This window comes from Trichechus manatus, unplaced genomic scaffold, assembly GCF_000243295.1.
Source record: "Trichechus manatus latirostris isolate Lorelei unplaced genomic scaffold, TriManLat1.0 scaffold00168, whole genome shotgun sequence".
NCBI lineage: Eukaryota > Metazoa > Chordata > Mammalia > Sirenia > Trichechidae > Trichechus > Trichechus manatus.
The window spans coordinates 2,865,272-2,887,857 of record NW_004444104.1 but is presented as its reverse complement, the minus strand read 5'-3'; the positions used below and the strand labels follow the sequence as shown (position 1 = coordinate 2,887,857).

At 40.1% G+C, this 22,586-nt stretch overlaps 1 protein-coding gene across 2 annotated transcripts in view; it reads right to left on the bottom strand.

The window, feature by feature from the left end:
- LOC101344421 (phospholipid-transporting ATPase IB) overlaps window positions 1-22,586 on the bottom strand; it is a 685,896-nt gene that overhangs the window by 594,822 nt on the left and 68,488 nt on the right. For both annotated transcript variants that reach the window (XM_023740920.1, XM_004386566.1), the window contains exons 6-10: window positions 20,632-20,705; window positions 17,650-17,719; window positions 16,542-16,669; window positions 15,216-15,327; window positions 7,413-7,578 (exon numbers count right to left, since the gene is read on the bottom strand). In XM_023740920.1, the coding sequence (XP_023596688.1) occupies window positions 7,413-7,578; window positions 15,216-15,327; window positions 16,542-16,669; window positions 17,650-17,719; window positions 20,632-20,705 (550 nt within the window). The remainder of the gene's footprint in view (window positions 1-7,412; window positions 7,579-15,215; window positions 15,328-16,541; window positions 16,670-17,649; window positions 17,720-20,631; window positions 20,706-22,586) is intronic.

Here is a 22,586-nt window from a genome sequence, read left to right as displayed (position 1 = left end):
AAAAAAAAAAACTCTAAAAAAAAAAAAGCACAAAGCCAGTGAGGGAATGGAGTTATACTATAGTGAGGTTTCTGTATTTTACTAGAATTAAATTAGTGTTAATATGAAGCAGATATTTTTTATTTGAGTTTTTTAAATTGTGCTTTAGGTGAAAGTTTACATAGCTAATTAGTTTCTCATTAAACAATCAATACACATATTGTTTTCTGACATTAGTTGCCAACTCCACAACGTGTCAACACTCTCCCCTTCTTGACTTTGAGTTCCCTACTTCCATTTGTCCAGGTTTCCTGTCCCCTCCTGCCTTCTGGTCCTTGCCCTTGAGATGGTGTTCCCATTTAGTCTCGTATATATGGCTGAACGACCTGTGTTAATGTTTGTTTTATAGGCCTGTCTAATCTTTGGCGGAAGGGTGAACCTCAGGAGTGACTTAAGTACTGAGTTAAAAGGGTGTCCAGGGGCTATACTCTCAGGGTTTCTCCAGTCTCTGTCTGGTCAGTAAGTCTGGTGGTCTTTTTTTGTGAGTTAAAATTTTGTTCTACATTTTTCTCCAGCTCTGTCTGGGACCTCTACTGCGATCTCTGCCTGAGCAGTCGGTGGTGGTAGCCGGGCACCATCTAGTTATGCTGGGCACAATCCGGTCGAGGCTGTGGTAGTTGTGGTCCATTAGTCCTTTGGACTAATCTTCCCCTTGTGTCTTTGGTTCTCTTCATTCTCCCTTGCTCCAGATAGGGTGGGACTAGTAGATGTATCTTAGAAAGCTGCTCACAAGCTTCTAAGACCCCAGACACTACTCACCAAAGTAGGCTGTAGAACATTCTCTTTATAAACTATGTTATGCCAATTGAGGTACATGTCCCCCTGGGGCCATGGTCCCCAGCCCTCAGTCCAGTAACTCAGTCCCTCAGGGAGTCTATGAAATGTCTGTGACTTTGCTTTAGTCAAGTAGTGTGCTGATTTCCCCAGTACTGTGCTCTGTCTTAACTTCAAAAGTTACCACTTATCTTTTGTCTAATTCAGAAATCCTGGTGGTTTAGTGGTCAAGTGCTGTGGCTGCTAACCAAAAGCAGTTCGAATCCACCAGGCACTCTTTGCAAACTCTATGGGGCAGTTCTACTCTGTCCTATACGTTTGCTATGGGTCGGAATCAACTCGACAGCAATGGGATTGTCTAGTTAGTGTTTTTCCCTCCCCATCCCTTCCCTCCCTTGTAACCATCAAATATTGTTTCCTTCTGTGTGTAAACCTTTTTGTGGGTTTTTATAAAATTGGTCTCATACAGTATTTGTGCTTTTGTGATTGACTTAAATCATCAGCATAATGCCCTCCAAATTCATCCATGTTGTTAGATGATTCACAGATTCATCCTTGTTCTTTAACATTGCTTAGTATTCCCTTGTGTATGTGTATCATAGTTTGTTTATCCATTCATCCTTTGATGCGCACTTAGGCTGTTTCCATCTTTTTGCTATTGTGAATAATGCTGCAGTGAACATGGGTGTGCATATGTCTATTCATGTGATGGCTCTTATTTCTCTAGGATATATTCCTAGGAGTGGGATTGCTGGATCATATGGTATTCCTATTTTTAGCTTTTTAAGGAAGCACCATATTGTTTTCCAAAATGGTTGTACCATTTTGCATTCCCATCAGCAGTGCATAAGATTTCCAATCTCCCCACAACCTCTCCAACATTTGTTATTTTCCGGTTTTGTTTTGTTTTGATTCATGCCAGTAATGTCTGGATGAGAAGGTATCTCATTCTAGTTTTGACTTGCATTTCTCTACTGGCTACAGACAGCAAGCATTTCCTCATGTGTCTGTTAGTCACTGGAATGTCTTCTTTGGTGAAGTTTCTTTTCATATCCTCTGCCCATTTTTTAATTGGATTATTAGTCTTTTTCTTGTATAGGTGTTGGATTTTCCTGTACATTTTAGAGATCAGAGCTTTGTCGCATCTGTCATAGCCAAAATTTTTTTCCCAGGCTGTAGGTTCTCTTTTTACCATTTTGGTGAAGTCTTTTGATGAGCATAAGTGTTTAATTTTTAAAAGATCCCAGTTATCTGTTATAATAAATGGTATTATTTTCCTGATTTCCTTTTCATAGCTCTCTTTATTGATGTATAGGAATCCAACTGATTTTTGTATGTTTATTTTGTATCTGCTACTCTGCTGAATCTTTCTATTAGTTTGAGTAGTTCTCTTGTGGAGTCTTTTGGGTTCCCTATATATAGTATCATATCATCCACAAATAGGGATACTTTCACTTCTTCCTTAGCAATTGAGACACCTTTTATTTCTTTTTCTTGTGTTACTGCTCTAGCTGAGACTTCCAGCACAATGTTAAATAGGAGTGGTGATAAAGGGCATCCTTGTCTTCTTCCTATTCTCAGCAGGAATGTTTTCAGTCACTCTCCATGGAGAATGAAGTTGCTGTTGATTTTGGATAGATGCCCATTTATTATATTGAGGAATTTCCCTTGTATTTCTATTTTATTGAGAGTTTTTATCAGGAATTGGTGTTGGACTTTATCGAATGCCTCTTCTGTGTCGACTGAGATGATCACATGATTTCTTTCATTTTATTTATGTGGTGGATTACGTTGGTTGATTTTCTAATGTGGAACCATGCTTGCATACCTGGTATGAATCCTACTTGGTCGTGGCACATTATTTTTTTGATATGATGCTGAATTCTATTGGCTAGAATTTTGTTGAGAATTTTTGAATCTATATTCATAAGAGATATATCTGTAATTTTCTTTTTTTATGCTGACTTTGCCTGGTTTTGGAATCCGGGTTATGTTGGCTTCAAAGAATGAATTCAGAAGTATCGCTTCCTTTTCTATGTTCTGAAATAGTCTGAGTAGTACTGGTATAAGTGCTTTGCTGAATGTTTGGTAGACTTCTCCAGTGAAGCCAGCTGGGCCAGGACTTTTTTTGTTGGGATTTTCTTTTTTTTTCCTTTTCAATCTCTTCTCATGTTCTGGTCTGTTCAGATTTTCTACCTCAGTTTGTTAGTTTATGTAGGCACTGTATTTCAGAAATTTGTCCATTTCCTGTAGGTTTTCAAGTTCGTTGGAGTATAGTTTTTCATAATATTCTGTTATGATTCTTTTTATTTCAGTTGGGTCTGTTGTAATGTCCCCCATTTCATTTCTTATTAGGGTTATTTGCGTCCTCTCCTGTTTTTCTTTTGTCAGTTTGGCTGGTAGTTTGTCTATTTTGTTGATCCTTTCAAAGAACCAACTTTTGATTTTGTTGATACTTCCTATTGTTTTTCTATTCTCTATTTCACTTATTTCTGCTCTGATCTTTATTATTCCTTTCTTCTGGTGGCTGTGGGCTTCTTTTCTGTTCTCTTTCTATTTGTTTGAGTTGTGTAGTTAACATTTTGATTTTGTCCCTTTCCTCTTTTTTGATGTGTGCATCTATTGCTATAAATTGACTTCTGAGGACTACCTTTGCTGTGTCCCAGAGGGTTTGGTATGATGTATTTTCATTCTCATTTGATTCTAGGAATTTTCTGATTCCCTCTTTGATTTCTTCTATTACCAAGTGGTTTTTAAGCAAGGTGTTATTCAGTGTCCATGTTTTTTTTCCCTTGCTCTTCCTGTTATTAATTTCTACTTTTATGGCATTGTGATTAGAGAAGATGCTTTGTATTACCTCAATGTTTTGGATTTTGTTGAGGGTTACTTTGTGGCCTAAAATGTGGTCTATTCTGGACAATGTTCCATATGTGTTGAAAAAGAATGTATACTTTGCTGCTGTTGAGTGGAGTGTTCCATGTATGTCTCTGAGGTCAAGTGACTGATTGTGGCCTTCAGAGTTTCTGAATCTTCGTTGAGTTTCTTTCTAGGTGTTCTGTCTTTTACGAAAAGTGATGTGTTGAAGTCTCCTACTGCTATTGTGTAACTGTCAATTTCTCTTTTCAGTGTTGTTAGAGTTTCTTTATGTATGTGGAACCCTGTCACTGGATGTATAAACATTTATTATGGTTATGTCCTCATGGTGGATTGTCCCTTTAATCATTATATAATGTCCTTCCTTGTCTTTATGGTGGATTTTGTCTTAAAGTCTATTTTATCTGAGATTAGTATTGTCACTCCTGCTCTTTTTTGGTTGCTGTTTGCTTGACATATTTTTTTCCATCCTTTGATTTTTAATATATCTATGTCTTTGTTTCTAAGGTGTGTCTCTTGTAGACAGCATATTGATGGGTCCTGTTTTTTATCCATTCTGTCACTCTCTGTCTCTTTATGGGTGCATTTAAGCCATTTACATTCAGTGTGATTATCAATAGGCGTGAGTTTATTGCTGTCATTTTGTAGTTTGATTTTTTTTTGGTTTTCGTTTTTGTTTTGTGGTGCTGATATTTTATTTGCTCCTCTTACTCTCTGTGCTGAGTTCTTTTTGTTTGTGCATTTTCTTTTTGTTTTTGTAGATTTTGTGTTTACTGGGACTTCATATTGTTCTTCTTTATTTTGATGAGTAGGTTTGTTGACTTTCTTTGTGGTTACCTTGAAATTTACCTCTATCTTCCTTAAGTTTAAACCAGTATTTTACTACTTGATATCACCTTAATTTCCTCTCCATTTCAAAATTCTATACCTACACCATTTATTCCTCTTTTTATTGTTTGGACGTTGTTGTCATTTATAGATTATGTCTCTCATTCCCTGTTGTAAGTCTTTTAGTTTTGTTTCATCCTTCAGAGTTCATTACCTAGGTTGGTATCTGGCTTATGCTTTCTTGTGTCCTAGATTCAGGTTGCTATCTGATGTTGTTGGTTCTCTAATTATTAAAGGACTCCCTTTAATAATTCTTGTAAGTTTGGTTTGGTTTTTACATATTCCTTTAATTTATGTTTATCTGGAAATGTCCAAACTTTGCCATAATACTTGAGTAAGTTTTGCAGAATATATTATTCTTGGTTGACAGTTTTTTTCTTTCAAGGTATTATATATGTAATCCCATTGCCTTCTTTCCTGCATGGTTTCTGCTGAGTAATCAGAGCTTAGTCTTATTGTTTCCCCTTTGTATGTGAGTTTTCATTTTTCTTGAACTGCTCTCAGGATTCTTCGTCTTTGGTTTTAGCAAGTGTGATTATGATCTGTCTTAGTGATTTTCTTTTGGGGTCTATACTGTATGGGGTTCATGGAGCTTCTTGGATAGTCAGCTTTTCACCTTTCATGATATCAGGGGAGTTTTCTGTCAGCATATCTTCAGTGATCCTCTCTGTGTTTTCCATTTTTTCCCCCTGTTCTGGAACTCTGATCACATGAAAATTTTTGCTCTTGATTGTATCCCACATCGTTCTCAGGTTTTCTTCATTTTTCTTCATTCTTTTCTCTGATTTTTCCTCAAAGTGGTTATTTGTCTTCAATTTCACTGATCCTGTCTTCCATTGTTTCAGATTTGCTCCTAAAACCTACTATTGCATTGTCCATTTCTGAAATCTTGTTGTTTATAATTTGTATTTCTTATTGCTGTTTTTGTGTGATTTCTAATTGTTTATTTTGGCATTTTGTTCTTGTATTATTTTCCTGAATTCCTCCATTGCTTTAACTGTGTTTTCTCTAATTTTGTCTGTATTTTCCATGAATTTGTCTATTTTTCTCTTAGTTTTGTCTGTGTTTTCCTTCATCTCTTCCCTAATCTCTTGGAGAACTCTGAATATTAGACTTTTGAATTCCCTATTATGTAGTTCCAGTGCTTTTTCTTCTACTGGAAGGTCATCTGGTGTTTTATTTTGGTCACTTACTGGAGCCATCCTGTTCTGTCTTTTTATATGTTTTGATACTATCTGCTGTCTCTGAGACATTCAGGAATTATTTTCTTTGTTTATTGATTATAGGTTTGTTTGTTTTGTTCTGCTTTTCTGTTTTATTTGGTTATGTCTGGGCAGGTGAGTTGGGCGTGTTTTGTTGCATGCTTGTCTGTGGGCATGATAGTTCTCACCATCTTGTCCAGGTGGGCAGGGCCGCTGACTCAGCTATGGTGCAGCAGGGCGGTCCAGTGAGGCAGGAGGGGTAGGGATGGGTGGTTTACAGCACAAACTGAGGCTGGCAACGGGGGTCTGGGGGCAGCATGGTGGGGCAGGTTCTGGGGGTCTGGAGGTCTGCTTAGGTCCTGCTCAGGTGCACAGCACTCGGTAGAGCAGGGCCAGGGGGCAGCAGAGGTCCATGCCAGTGCCACTGGGAGGTGCAGTGCTCAGCAGGGTGGGGCCGAGGGCAGCACATGGCAGACCCAGGGGTCCAGACATCCATGCCAGTGCTGCTCGTGGGCCCGTCACTCAGTGGAGCAGGGCTGGGGGCAGCATTGGGCACAGTCCAGGGTCAGGAGGTCTGTGCAATTGTCACTTGGGGCACAGCACTTGGCACATGGTACAGAGAAGTAGAAGGGAAGGGAGAGAATGCGATGTGTGGAGCTAAGTGGGAGAGAGAAATAAAAGAAACAGAAGGAAAAAAATGAAGAAAAATAAGTAAATAAAATGGCAGCACAGTGGGAGTCAGCAGGTGTGGGTGGGGCAGACCCAAGGAGGCCATGTGCCTGTGGTTCTCTACCCAAGTGGTGCAGCACAGCCCTTCATGAAGGGGTAAGGGCAGCGCATGGGGAAAGGAAGGAAGAGAAAGATAGAGAAGAAACAAAAACAAATGAACAAAAAATACAGCACTGAGGGAACCAGCCATTGGGGGTAGGGTAGAACCAGGGTGGTGGCAAACTAGAGGCCTCTTGCCGGGCGGTGCGGCACAGACCATCAGGAAGGGGTGGAGGCAGTGCAGGGCCAGGTGCTCTGTCTCCTGTTGGGAGCTCTGTGAAGTTGCCTTCCCATACTCCATGTCCAGAGTCATCGGTGTCTGTGCTCCAAGATGGGAAATCCGTGCCATGTTAGCTGGCAGGGGACCTCCACTTCGTAGCTCTACTTGTTCTCTGTTCTGTGTCCATTTCTTCTTCCATTCAGTGCTTGATCTAGTTCCTTATCCCTTCATTTGATATTTAGGATTCCAAGACTGATGTTTGTACCTGTTTTACTTAGTTTTTTGGGTCTTTACTGCAGAGGATGGCATGGTGCTTCTGTCTATAGTACCATGTTGGCTCTGTTTCCTCATACTTTTGATATTATGAAGTAGATTCTGATAAATAAAGATGTATATTGTAACCCCTTGAGCAACGAGTAAGAAAATAACTTGAAAGATATAGCTAAAAAAAATAATCATTTGAGTAAAAAGCAATCCCCTACTGTGCCCATCCTCACTTCAGCATGATTCATAATCTTGCAATTGTCCTTGAAAGGCTGGCATTATGTACAGTAACTAAAGGGAAGAAAAGGGTGCATGACTACCCTTGGAAGAACTTTCCAAGGATGGTTTGTGCTATATCAATAAATAATCCACCCAGCACTTACCCATCTTCTTGATGTACCAGTTCTTGCCACCTTGAGACCCATTCCAGTAGAGTGCTCCCACTGAGCTCACCAAGGCCATGACCAGGAGGATACCAAACAACACCAGGATCTGCACATTGGTCACCTTCTCAACATTTGATCTCTTCAGTGGTGCTTTGGTTGAATTCTGTACAAGAACATTTAAAGTCAATAAGGGGCAAGGAACAGATTTGGGGACAAGGGGTGAGGGCAAAAAGAGGTAAGACAACCAAATTGAACAACTGTTAGGTAAAAGACAATATTCTTTACTAAATGACCAATGAAATTTTAAAAAAGTATGCTATGCTCTTGAATCAACAGCTAGCTTTAAATAAGGAAGACAGAAGGCACGCTCTGTTAGTTTAAAGAACACATTCCACTCTCCATGATTCATCTGTATTACTGATAATCATATCTTCTGATAAAATTAGCCACCTTCATTGCCTTAGAACACAACAGCTTCTAAATAATTTAAGTCCAATTTGAAAGAAATCAGGATATTGCTAAATCAAGAGAAACTTAGAGATTCAATACCATAAGAATTTAGAGAGAACCATCTATGTAAAAACATAGCTCTACAATAAACCTATAAAGATAAAAATTAGTAGCTATTTCCCTCCAGTGGCTCAAAATTTAATTGAGGAAAAAAAAGACACACACAAACACACATCAATAATGCAAAACAGAACATCAACAGGTGTCAAAATAAACGGGTGGACAAAAAGTTCATTTGGAGAACTTGAACAAGAAATGAGCAGGAAAAGTCAGGAAAGGCCTAGTGAACCAGAGAAACTTAAACAACATCCTGAATCATAAACATAAGGTAGATAGAAAGATTAAAACATAGGGCGAAAGGCAAGTTAGAAAGGCCGCCTTACCACAGGTTTAGTGTCCATAAACCTGCTGTCTCCCTGAGGGTGAGGAGAGTGGGGATGGGGGTGCGGGAGGCAAGACGATCCTGGCTAGAGCCAGACCAGTGTGGGAAATCAAGGTCAAGGTCAGACAGATTCAATAAGACCAGGTTCAGTGATGACTGCACATCAGGTTGAAAATGTGGGACTGTATCTTCTCAGCAGTGGAAAAGTCAATAGAACTGTTTGAATAAGACAGTGATACACCAGTAGTCATTTTATCAAAAAATTACTGAAGGTAGTTGTACTAGGCAGAATAATGCTCCCCCTAGAAATGCCCATATCCTAATCCCTGGACCTTGTGAATATGTTACCTTACACAGCAAAAGAGATTTTGCAGATGTGATTAATTTAAGGATTTTACGATGGGAAATTATCCTGGATTATACAAATAAACAACCGACCAACCAAACAAACAAGAAACAGTTGCTGTAGAGTCGATTCTGACTCATGGGGACCTCATGGATGTCAGAGTAGACCTATGCACCAGAAGGTTTTCAATGGCTCTGACCTTTCAGAAGTAGACTGCCAAGTCTTTCTTCCGAGGTATCGCTGGGTGAATTCTAACCATCAACCTTTCAGTTAATAGCTGAGCGTTTCACTTTTTTGCACAACACAGAGACTAATTTTATTATGTGCATACTTAAAAGCAGAAAACGCAGAGAAGTTTTCTTGACTGTGGTCAGAGGGAGACGTGACTACAGAAGAATGGTCAAAGAGATGCAGTGTTGCTGGATTTGAAGCTGGAGGAAGGGGACCATAAGCCAAGGAATGCAGGCAGCCTTTAGACTCTGGGAAAGGCAAGGAAATGGATTCTCCCCTAGAGCCTCCAGAAAGGAACGCAGCCCTGCCAGTGTCTTGATTTTAGCCCAGTGAGACCTGGGCTGGACAGTTCTATCCTACAATGGAAAACTAATACCATGGTATTGCAGATGGTTGAAGAAGATGCTGAGGAGAGAAACACCAGAGGAATTCATGACAGCAATCCTTTCTTGGAGGTGAGCCAGTGGCTGGATTAAACCAGATGCCAGGAAACAGACAGGAAGAAATGGGCACACAAAACTTCAAGGCACAGGGCTCTTTCCATGAGTTAGGAACTCTACCTTTTTAGATCAGATGATTTAAAAATTTGTAAGGCACTGTTGTTGTGGTGTGTCACTGAGTGGCTTCTGACTCACAGCCACCCTATATGACAGAGTAGCACTGCCACATACAGTTTTCTGGGCTGTAATTTTTACAGAAGCAAATCGCTAGGTCTTTCTCCTGCAGAGCCACTGGTGGGTTCAACCCTTCGGTTAGCAACTGAACGCTTAACCATTGCCCCACCAGGGCTCCTTGTAAGACACTACCCATTGCTGTCGAGTTGATTTGGACTCGCAGTGACCCTACAGGACTGAGTAGAACCACCCCAGAGGGTTTCCAAGGCTGTAATCTTCACAAAAGCAGACTGCCACATCTTTCTCCCATGGAGCAGCTGGTGGGTTTGAACCACTGACCCACTGGTTTGTAGCTGAGCACTTAACCACTGCACCACCAGGGCTCCTAAAATGGTACCTTTCATCAAACTTAAGTCAGCACTCTCATTCACCATTTTCAATTTATCTGATCATTAAAAGAGCTAGGATGAAAATGTCTCCATAAACAAGAATACAAATTAAGCCACAATATGAAAATAAAACAGATGAAGCTAGGAGACAGAATTCATTCTAAGCTTCATAAAGGAAGCTCATACCCAATGCTGCTGCAATTGCTATCTGAATTGCACTGCAAAATGCAGAAATCCTTTGCCATAGTTTTCTTTGAGGGAGTTGGAGGATTGCTACACTTCAGTTTTTGCGTGAGGAGCCCTGGTGGTACAATGGTTAAGTACTCAGCTGCTAACCAAAAGGTCAGCGGTTTGAAACCACCAGTGGCTTCGTGCAAGAAAAGACCTGGCAATCTGCTCCCTTAGAGATTTCAGCCTAGAAAATCTTATGCGGCAGTGCTATGCTGTCCTATAAGGTTGCTATGAGTCAGAATCAACTTGATGGCACACAACAACACCACAGTTTCTGAGTGGGCAAAAAAAAATCTACCTTAAAATCTCATTTCTATGACTCCATCAGTTTATTGACTTCTGGCCTTTTCCAATGGTTGAATTCTGGCCAGTTAACAGGTTAGGAAAAGTTACCTTTCACTCAAGTCTGGTAAGATAAACTCACTCTTTACCAAACAACCTCAAAACGTCGGGCTTCAACATGCACACTTTGTGGAAGCCCAACCTTTTCTTACTCACACCTATCTCCTGTACATTTCTACTTGCAGTGATGAGCTTCTAATGTTAAATTCCTACTCGCATTACAAGTTCTTCTAGAAAATTCTTAAAGAACACTGCTACTTCTGTGCAATATAGTTCTAAACAAAACAGGCCAAACTGTCAGGTTTTCAAAAAGCTTAAAAGTGACCCAGAATTTTACATGTTTTATTCCCTCCTAAAAAAACAGACAACACAGTACCAGCCAAGAACAGGGACTCTGGAGCCAGACCGCCTGGGTTTGAACCCCAGCTCTATCTCCTAATACACGTGAAACCTCAGGTAACTACTCAGATGTGCTTTGTCTCAGTTTCCTCACCGATAAAATGGGAAAAGTAATACTTTCCTCAGATGGTCATTGTGAGGAATAAATGAGTTAATATGTGTAAATCATGTAGAACAGTGCATGGCACTCACTGTTTGCTACAATCAATATGATGCTACCTGTTTGCAATTAAGTCAACCATCTGAAATAGAAGATATTGAAAATGTTCTTAAGCATCACTACATTAAGCATCAAATAAGAGAACTCTGAAGAGTAGATGCCATTGACGTAAGAGTTAAACATATCTACATATACATGAAGCAATTGTGTTTGCTGTCTGTGGTAAAGGAGCACACGTACAGACAAAAAGTGTTGTTTCACAAACAGGATGGTTTCCAGCTATGTGTGTTAGATGTCATTTCCTCTGAAGTCTTGTTATTTTTACTTGTTGTTTCATCCCTAAAGGCACGGTGAATCCAGCACAGATGTTTCTGGGCTTTTCATTATTCTGCACTCAAACGATCAATGGGTAATAAGCCTCATAAAGAAGATTACTACATCTACATGCAAGGAGATGTGCCTATCACAACCACAGGAGGCAAACGTAATGAAGTAACTTAGTGCACACGCCGCACACCCAAGAGATAATGGGATTATGTTTTCAGTGTAATTGAATTAACTTTTATACCTTAGCTACAAAGCTATATGACCAATGTATAATTTAGAAAAGAGAAGTCCCTCAGTGGTACAAATGGTTAACATGCTCAGCTACCAACCAAAAGGTTGGAGGCTCGAGTCCACCCACAGGTGACTCAAAAGAAAAGCCTGGAGATCTACTTGCAAAAAAATCAGTCACTGAAAAACCTGTGGAGCCCAGTTCTACTCTGACATACGTGGGGTCACTATGACTTGGAGTCAACTCTACAGCAACTGTTTTTGTTTTTTAATCTAGAAAAACAATTGCATACACTGAATAAAACACCCAGTGTGCAAGGAGTCTTGGAGAGTGGTTAAATTTGTAACATGCACAATCTGAAAACTAGCCTTGGCACCCTGTCCAAATTTACGTCGCTTATGGTCTCTTTGTCACTTCATCATACAAAACAAAAGCAGTGATTTGTGGTTAGTGGAGCTCCAACAGTATTAAATATTGGCTACTGCCACTGAATGTACCATATTGAATATACTATGGATTGCCAAAAGAATGAATAAATCTGTCTTGGAAGAAGTACAGCCAGAATGCTCCTTAGAAGCAAGGATGGTGAGACTACATCCCACATACTTTGGCCATGTTATCAAGAGGGATCAGTCCCTGGAGAAGGACATCATGCTTGGTAAGGCAAAGGGTCAGTGAAAAAGAGGAAGATCCTCAATGAGATGGATTGACACAGTGACTACAACAATGGACTCAAGCCTAACAATGATTGTGAGGATAGCGCAGAACCAGGCAGTGTTTTGTTCTGTTGTACATAGGGTCTCTATAAGCTGGAACTGACTCGATGGCACCTAACCACAACAGTAACACTGCCACTGGACTGGGCAAGTCTAAGGATGCTTATTAGGGTCAGAACACAGAACTATTCATCAAGATAAAGTTTGCATAAACAGGCTGCTCAGAACAAATAAGCTCTAAACACTCAAGTCTACACTTGTGAATGGTGACGACCTAGCAGAAGGGAGAGACTAGGCACACCTCGGAGAGGCTAAATATGTTATCCTAAGTAAACCAGGTGGTGACCATTTCTTACTGCCCTGGACTCCCCACACACCCCATCTGCAACCATCCTACTGTGCCCATGGCCTTATTATGTCCTCCCCCCTTAATGGGCTCCTCCTGCTCCTTGCTGCACTCAGCCTAGGATGCCCCTTCCCTCCCTTACTGAACAGAGGGTGCTCAGGGAGAATTACATGCCTTGAAGTCTGAAGGTAGTATTACTCAATATATATTCAGGACCAGGTAATACTTCTGAAGCTTTATTCTTCTAATGTCGTATTCAAAAACTCACTCTTAAAATTCATGTCATCTGATTACATTACATTTTGCCCCCACCCCCAGCAAGTGCACCAACCTCTCTGCCACGACCCCTCACTCACTGAAGACTTGAGCATTTACCTCATGCTGTTCCTCTCTACCCCAGTCTTGTTATTATCCACAAAAAAGCCTTCAAAATCCACAGCATTGATATACCAAATTCCTTGGTCTCTCAGTTCTTTACTTCCAACTTTGAATGACCTTCAACAGCTCTCTAGCTTTAGCTTCCGACTCCACAGTTCACTCCCAGGTCTCATCATCTACAAGCCCTCCACCACAGAAACTCAAAGACAAGCATCCTACATTCTGATCAACCTCTCACTCAAGAACTCCAACACTCTTACTTCGATGAGTCTCTCAACCCTTCTAGTCCTCCCGATCTCCCTTATCTTCACAGCATTTCCTTATTGGTACAGTGGTTAATCACTGGGCTGCTAACCAAAAGGTCAGTGGTTTGAATTCACCAGCCACTCTGTGGGAAAAAGATGTAGCAGTCTGCTCCAGTAACAATTACAGCCCTGGAAACCCTATGGAGCAGTTCTATTCTGCCACACACGAGGTCGCCATGAGTCGGAATGACTCCATGACAACTGGTAAGTAGCCCGGGTGATGCAGTGGTTCAGCACTCAGCTGCTAACTGAAAAGTAGGCAGTTTGAACTCACCAGCTGCTCCACAGGAGAAAGATCTGGCAGTCTGTTTCTATAAAGAAGCCTTAGAAGCCCTATGGGGCAGTTCTACTCTGTCCTGTAGGGTCTCTATGAGTCGGAATCAACTCGATGGCAAGGGATTTGGGTTTTTGGTGGACACTATGGTCTATCATTTCATCTGTTCTAATAAATATTTAAGTGTCTCATCTTACTATCATTTGACTTCAAAAGGAAACATCCCAAACATACATCAACACAACAGTCTCCCTTCTCCAGCTCTACATCTAAAACATGCTACCGCCCTGGGATCATTCTTTATATCTAGTCAACTGGCCCCTCCAAAGCTGGGCTGGATGGCTCTTTGGTATCCACCCATAGGACTCTGTAAAGATCTATATTACAAGTAAATCTCTACTTCATAATTCCTTATTACCTTCTTAGTCTGTCTTCCAGAGAGCAAGACTGGGTTCCTTTCAGTATTATATCCATACAGCCTAGCACAGGATTTGATGCACAATGGTCACTAAATATATTTTATTAATAATTATAGCCAAATATGTGCTTTAGAAGTTATGCAAAAGGGAAAACAAGCTGAAAAGCCAACTCTCATTAACAGTAACCATTAGCAGTTCCTAGTCCAAAATTAAATGCTGATGATACCAAAGAAATGTAAAAAATGACACATAGGGAAACTGATTTACATAGAATTTCAAAAGCTGTCAAAATACACCAAAAGATAATTGTGCGCTGTAAATTATATTTTGTGTTACATATTATAATGTTATATATATTATATATAATGTAATACATAATACTATATATAACATTATATATGTTACATAACACATATAAGTTTTATAATGTTATATATATTTCTCATAAATAAGAAATATTAGCAAGGAGAATGAGCAAAATTGTTTTTACTTAATATTATTTCTTTGGCCTATAAAGAATAAACATTAATTCAAAAATAATTCATTTTAGATTCCTAGAATTCAATGAAATAAGACAAGTTAGTGCCAAACCAAAATTAATGAGGTGAGAAGGAAAAGTAGAGAATAATATTTATAACCAACCCCTTTCAAGCCCAGAAGAAAAAAAAGTTAGAACTGATTATTTCCCTAAATCCAGAAGATGAAGACTATTGGTATTTCAGGCCATATGCAACAAATATCCAAAAAGATAACAGAAATCCAGAAAAAACTACTTAAGAATAGAAAATAAAGGCACTTCCAAAGATTAGACAGGCCCCTAAAACAAAAAGATACTGAAGGGGCACACTAGCCCAGGGGCAAGGACTAGAAGGCAGCAGGGGCAGGAAAGCCGGTAATAGGGAACCCAAGGTCAAGAAGGGAGAGCGTTGACATGTTGTGGCATTGTTAACCAATGTCATAAAACAATATGTGTACTAACTGTTTAATGAGAAGCTAGCTTGTTCTGTAAACCTTCATCTAATGTACAATTAAAAAAAATAAAATAAAGGCACTTCCTTTCCAAATTTATGTTCATAAAAAATTTGCATTTCCTAGATATAACACTTGCATTTTCCACCCTCTCGTAATAAGAACAGGTGAAAAAACAAAACAAACAAAAACCACTATAATCAGTATTGCTTTTCAGCATAGAAACGTTTTACCTGCATGAGTTTGGTGTCGTGTCCAGTATAAACAACTATGCCAAAGACCCACTGAGTATTTCTAAGCTGTGTACCTCTTAATAAGATCTGGTCAGGCCCAAGGGCAACAGGGCTAAAAATAAGAAACAACATTTATATTTAATGAAAGTCTGGCAAATAAGAATAAGCTTCCCCCTTAAACATAAACTCACAATAAATCCAATACTTCCTTCAGCCAAATTTGAACTACTTCACTGAGACACAAGGGGCAATCAAGGTTAACTTTGGATTAAAAAGAAACAAAAAACGCACAAAAAAAGTTTCTTCTCCATTTCTCACTACAGGAAATGTTGGGGTCTTTTTTTTTTCTTTCAGCTTTTTTTTTTGGTTTTTGTATTTTATAAAATGTTAGCAGGAACTGTGTCTCTTATAGTCCTGTTGTAAAACTCAAGACCCAGCAAGGAGGATATTTGCTAAAACAACAACCAAAAACTTACCCATTTGGGAAACCCAGTTTATTTTACACATTATAAACAGGAAAAAAAGGGGTGATAAGCCTATAATATCAAATTGTCAAGGATGACAATGATTAAGTAAAAACTTAAATGATAATTTAGAAATTAAAAATGGGGAGCCTATAGAATGGCTATACATAGTAAATGAAAATCAAGAAAGTAATCCCACTCATAGTTGTCAAATTTATCTCGGTAGGATCCCCAGGACCAGGTCCTTCCCAGCCCACCAGCCTGTGGGGGGCACTGGTAAGAGGCACGCAAATAAAAGACGGGCAGAAGATAGGAAACCACATCCCAACATAATGACAAGAGACGGCTCTCAAACAATAAATGAATACCCAGAGGACAAAGACAACAGGATACAGACAACAGGCACTGAATATTCTAAATGAAGGGTAACTATTTTTCCTTTCATTCAACTTCCCAAAAACAGACAAATGCTACTTGCAAGAAGGCTGGCAAAAAAATCAGACATTCCTCTACTAAGTTTGTTAGCTCGCATACACCTCAGAAACCTCTCTTTCACTTCTGTGGACAACGCCTTCTCTCGGCCCTGGCTGGAAACACACACAGAAAGAACAGGCCACATGCTTTGAACCTCAGGTAAGGTTCGCAGGTTCTCTTCTCTCAAAAATCAGGAGTTCTTTCCTTACATTTAAGGGAAGATTTAAATTGAAATGGTGTTTCAAAAAAAGGTCAGGTTCTCATATCTAAGCTAAACATGAACAAATCTCACTGCTTTAAAATGTTCTGGAACTAGAAAACAACATTTTATTTTCTAAAATCCAGTATTTCCTAGTCACATTAGGTAGAAAAAAAGGAAAAGTGATACCTCTTCCCATCTAAGTGAAGGTTTCCAGTGAAGTCATAGAGGTGGCGATTGGGCCCCTCGCATTCTATGATCCCAGACAGCTTCATCAACACCTCCCTTGTCTGCATGTCAGCGGTGTGGCTCAAACCCTAAAATGTTTAATCAAAAGAGAAAACTGAAAACAACCTTCAGTGCTTGGGGGACAATGTTCAGCATTCCAATTGTTAATCAAAAAATAAGAAGAAAGAAATAATCTTCTAAACTGGAAAACAAATTAAACTATCAGGCTCTGAAGATACAATTTACCAGCAGATTTTGCCACAGCAATCTAATGTAAAATTTTCAAAATAATTCAGAGAGGCAGAAAATTAAGATTCCATCATTGCTGGAAAGATCCACGTTTAAGTAATAATTACCATACTCAAATATCTTGCCAGTAACATTATCTATTAGCTGTACTCTAACACTGGTCAGAAAAATAGACTCAGGTACCCCTTTAATACTTTACTACATCTTATACTTGGTAACTCTTCTTTAGAGAAAAAAAAGAAAGATATGTTGACAGAATTATCAAATTCAACTTGATGTGACAAAAATATACATACACATATATCCTTAAATGTCAAAATGCTGAAATTTTTTCAATACATTAAAGACTATTCTTTATTCTCAAATTAAATCACATGGAAGGAATAGCTTTATTTCAGCATGAAAATTTGTATCTAACTTACTCCTCTCTAGAATTAAAATACAAATGAAAAACAATGTAAGGTAAGGTGCCCAAAGCGTGTCTAATTCTCCTCTCCACTATAGATCCTGCCCTTTCCTCACCACCCAGCTCAACTTGCTCATAACTGAGCAAGCACAGAGGTCACTGAGATACAAATCAAGATGTGATGCCCTTTGTGACCTATAGTTTGATGAGCCCATTCTTTGCAGCTCCAACGTCCTCTCAGCTAGTTCTCTTCATCATAACAGGCACATTTTTCCCATAGATCCCATTAAGGTTAAAGCATAACCTTTAGCCGTAGCACATCTTTCTCAAGAAAAAAGACTGATTGGTACATGTGGGGTCCAAATCTGGAATCTGGCCTCCGCAACAACACTAAACATAACAAGTTGATTTTACCTGACGTATTTTAAGGTTTGTCTCCCCATCCAGATTAGCTGTTTCGACATAACACATTGCCTGTGGTTCACTAAAGAGAGAGAGGGAAAAAAATAAAAGAAAGTCAAAGTTTAATAAGAACATCTCTACAAAATTCACATCTCATAAAGTCGCCATTATGGAAACTAAGTCTGTTGATGGGCGAGCCCTTCAAAAAAAAAAATTGCTATATACAATAACTTTAGTAAGAAAGTGACTGATTAAAAAGGTAGACAAATACTCAGCTTTAGGACTCAACACCAACACGAAGGTGTTTGCCCAGATGATCCAATCTTACCCTAGTGCCTACAGGGATGGGGGGCTACTAGACCTCAAGGTGGCAGAAGTAATTGTGGATGAATGGGAAGGGGCATGCTCTCTGAAACACATGATGTTCCAGCTAAAGCCCAACTGTTGGGTTCGAGGTGATCCCTAAAATCTGAGGCTCAGCCTGCTTTCAAGGGCAACTCCTAACCAAAAGACATGCCCTAGACAAGCAGTACAGTCACATCTTTTAAAGCAAATTTCAGTCAGATAAGTTAAGGGATCAGGGCATAGGTTAAACAAGCACTTGCTGCACTACATTTTTTATTATGTTAAAAGGCAACTTTTTAATCAAAACACCTAATTTTGAGGATAGAAAACTCTAAGAATAAAAATAACCATAGCAGATATTGCACTTGTACTTCTAATGTTTGGGTACAGGTAGCATACTTAGTGGTTGAGAGAATGGATTCCCCAATCACAGTGGCTACAGCAAAATCCCCCAGCTCTACCTTTATCGGCTACTTGGCCTTGGCAACTCATTTAATCTCTCTGTGCCTTGGTTTCCTCATGTATAAAGTAAGAACATCAAGAGCTGCTGGGAAGATCAAATAGGACAATGTACTCAGCATGAAAATATTTGTAACGAGCATTCTGAAAACATGATGGCTATTCAGACAAAACAATCCTATGCTAAAACCAAGTTTTCTGATGGTCATAGCCGAGAGTCATACCCCAAACTATCAGGTGACCAATATTTTAATAAAATTTTGTTGTGCTTTCAGAGAAGGTTAGATAGCAGTTTACGTTCCCATTCAACAATTTCTACACAAGTTGTTCAGTGACATTGGTTACATTCTTCACAATGTGTGAACATTCTCATTATTTCCATTCTGGTTGTTCTGTTTCCATTAATCTAGTTTTCCTGTCTCCTGACATTCTCATTTTTGTTTTAAAGTAGTTGTTGACCATTTGGTCTCACATAGGTGATTTTTTTTTCAGTCACCTCATCTGCAGGCAAAAGCTGGAGAATGAATAAGGAAGACCAAAGAAAAATTGATGCATTTGAATTATGGTGCTGGTGGAGAAAACTGAGTATACTATGGACTGCCGAAAGAACGAATAAATCTGTCTTGGAAGAAGTACAGCCAGATTGCTCCTTAGAAGCAATGATGATGGTGAAACTTTGTCTCATGTACTTTGAACATGTTATCAGGAGGGACCAGTCTCTGGAGAAGGACATCATGCTTGGTAAAGTAGAGGGTCAGTGAAAAAGAGGAAGGCCCTCAATGAGATGGACTGACACAGTGGCTGCAACAGTGGGCTCAAACATAGCAACGATTGTTTGAGGATGGCGCAGGACCAGGCAGTGTTTCCTTCTGTTGTATGTAGGGTCACTGTGAGTCCGAGCCAACTTGACAGCACCTAACAACAACAGGTGATGTTTTAAAGGAGCACAGTACTTATGGGTGACATTAATTATTTTGTCAGCCAATTTGTTATTTAGCTACAAGGTGACCTCAGGGGTTAGTTTCAGTTCAAGATTTGAAGAATATCTCAGTATAATAGTCTCAGGCTGTCCTCCAGTCTCACCAGTCCAGTAGGTCTGGATTTTTTGTTTGTTTTTTTGTTGTTGTTTTAGGAATTTAAGGTTCTGTTCCACATTTTTCTCTCATTCTGTCAGGATCCATCTCTTGTGTACCTGATGAGAACAGTTGGTAGTGGTAGGGGCACCATCTAGCTCTTCAGGTCTCAGGGTAGATGAGGTCGTGGTAATATTTTAATATTTTTAAGAAAAGATTCTTTGTTACTGATCACTAGGAACAAACGTGAATCCTGCCTGGGGTTTTCATGGTGCTTTGCCCCCTCTATAGGCCTGAGTTTCGATTTTTAAATCTTTCATCACAAGCAGAAAATTAAAGCTAAGGCTTAAAATCTAGTGAATGCTCAAATCCAACATAAGAAACGCTGTCTGCAATCAAAGAAAATACTAACACCATGAGTATCCATGATTCTCAACGGCACATAACTATGGGAAGCTATAGTCTTAATATATAATTTAATCTTGAACTCGAGTAGAAGTTTATTCATATTCTAATTTTGGCTTTCTATCTTTGATGTATACTTTATGTTTCAAGCTACCCCTAAGGAGAAGTCAAGGACTGCGTTGTTCGTTACATGATAATACCTTTCTAAAACAAAACTATCCAGAGAATGTGGAAGTGATACTTGGGTAGAGAAGGGGCAACATGTGGACTAATGAAGAGGTAACACAGTCCACAGGTCACACCTGCTCTGAGAAAACGTCTGAGGTTCTCTGAACAGTTGGTTACAGGAGGCACTGAGTTCCAAAGGAAAGACTGCTGGCTGGACCACCAAGAAACATGACTGCAGTACGGGCTTTGCTATAACCTCGATGTTACTGAACATATCACTCAACTGATCTTGAATTAGTTTCCTTATAAATGAGGAATACCACCAGAAGAGCCATAAGACTGAAATGAGTCAAAAGAACGAATGGGAGAAAGTCAACCAAAGGGTAAGGCAGGAAAACACAAATGGAAGAATAGGATGGGGAAAGAAGGATGGTGACTCAGAGGATATAAGGGAAAAGGCAGCTTGAGATAGTATTCAGTTGTCATGTAACGCTTTATGGTTCTTAACATCTATTTGAAAATGGTGCCCCCTGGAACACCTGACCTGGAGGATAGTAGGACCATGTCTGCCGGAAGATACTGCCCATTGACGGCCTTCACAATGTCTCCCACTGCCACCTACAGAATCAGAGACAAGGACAGAGATGCATGAGAAAAAGAAAACAAGTGGGGATACCAGTATCAGTTACCGTCGAGTCGACTCTGACTCTTGGCGACCCCATGTGTGTCAGAGTAAAACTGGGCTCCATAGGTTTTTCACCAGATGATTTTTTGGAAGTAGATTGCCAGGACTTTCTTCCAAGGTGCCTCTGGGTGGGCTCAAACCTCCAACCTTTCAGTTTATGACTGAGTGTATCAACCGTCTGCAACACCCAGGGACTACAAAATGGAGATGCAGGTGGTTTAAATATTTGAAGAAAAAATTACTATGTTACTTAGCCACAAAGTTTAAGCTAGAGAAGTCCAAATTATTCTCGAGAAGAACAAAAGGGAAATGCTTCAATATAGGCAATTGGTTGCTTTCCGCAATAATGCTTAATGAAAAAGAAAAAAATGGGGGACAGGGAGAGAAGGAATGAGTCAAACCAACCATCAAGATCTCATTTCCTCACAGTTCACTTACAAATACTGAAACATATCTACAGCAGCATGCAGCTGGGCAGTGTGGTAAAACTCATGTGAAATTGTGCACTACAGATTAGTAAGAAAACACAAATAAATCCATGCGTTCCTTACTGACTGTAAGCCCATGCATAGTTTGTTTACTGGTTAATCTACCCCTGCATTGAACAGAAGGTTCCAATGCAGGAAAACAGGCTTTAGTCTCTAAACCATGAGCACGATAGCCAGGTATCTATAAACGTTTTCAGTAACAACACAGAAGTGTTGTTGCGTGGTGTAGAACCACCTTTGCAGTAAGCAATTTCACCATTGGTCCTGGTTCTTTGACAGCTGGACCCCACTGAAGCCAATGAGTAGGGCTAGACCAGCCCAAGTGGGATCACTTGGAAGCCTGATACTGCCTGAACCATAGGAGGTATGATGTCATCTATCATGGGCACGTCATGAGGCTGAAAAAGGCCGTGGACGACAAAGGCTCAGGAGCTTCTTGGGTGATGAGAGTGAACATCTGCTCTCAAGAGGGTAGGCATGTTCCCTAGGGACGTGGACGTTCTGCACCAAGATCCCTCCTGGACCCCACCCTATGTATTTGTATCTTTTTTCCTCCTAGACTAAAGACAGCTCTTTCCCTGGAGTGTGTGAGTTGTTACAATAGATTACTGGACCTAACAGATGGGGCGGGTGCACCCAGAACTAGCCCAGGTCAATGGGGACTAGAGAGAGAAGGGATCAGTACCTGCTGACCTGGCCCCAGGTGAATGGAGATGAGAAACAGAGGGGACATTACCCACTGACTTGGCCCTGGGTGAATGGGGATAAGAGAGAGAAGGGGTGGGTACCCACTGACCTGGCTCCAGGTAAAGGGGGATGAGAGAAAGAAGGAGCCAGTACCCACTAACCTAGCCCCAGGTGAATAGGGATGGGAAAGAGAACGAGTGGGTACCCACTGACCTAGCACCAGGTGAATGGGGATGAGAGAGAGAGGGGGCCATGCTGGCAGCTACGGTCTAAACTGACCAGAGGAGGAAAGCTGAAATTTCCGCAGGACGTAGCTGGCATGTGGAATAGGATTTATCATCCACCACACATTTGGCATCAGAGGTGGATGATCTCAGCCTCCCTGGACTGGTTTGGTGCAACTGGCAATGAAGGTAGGATCTGCTTGAGCAGTCCTGACATCTCAGCCGTGTTGGACAGAATATGGACTTTCAAGTCAGGGAGGCCTAGGTCAAGTTCCAGCTTCACAAACATGACCGTGAACATAGAAAGTGTCTTAACCTCAGAGCTTCAGTCTCCTCACTTAAAAATGGCAAAAATAGTGCCACTGGCCTTGCAAGGCTACTGCAGTGATTAAAGCACCCTACAAGAAACAGGTGT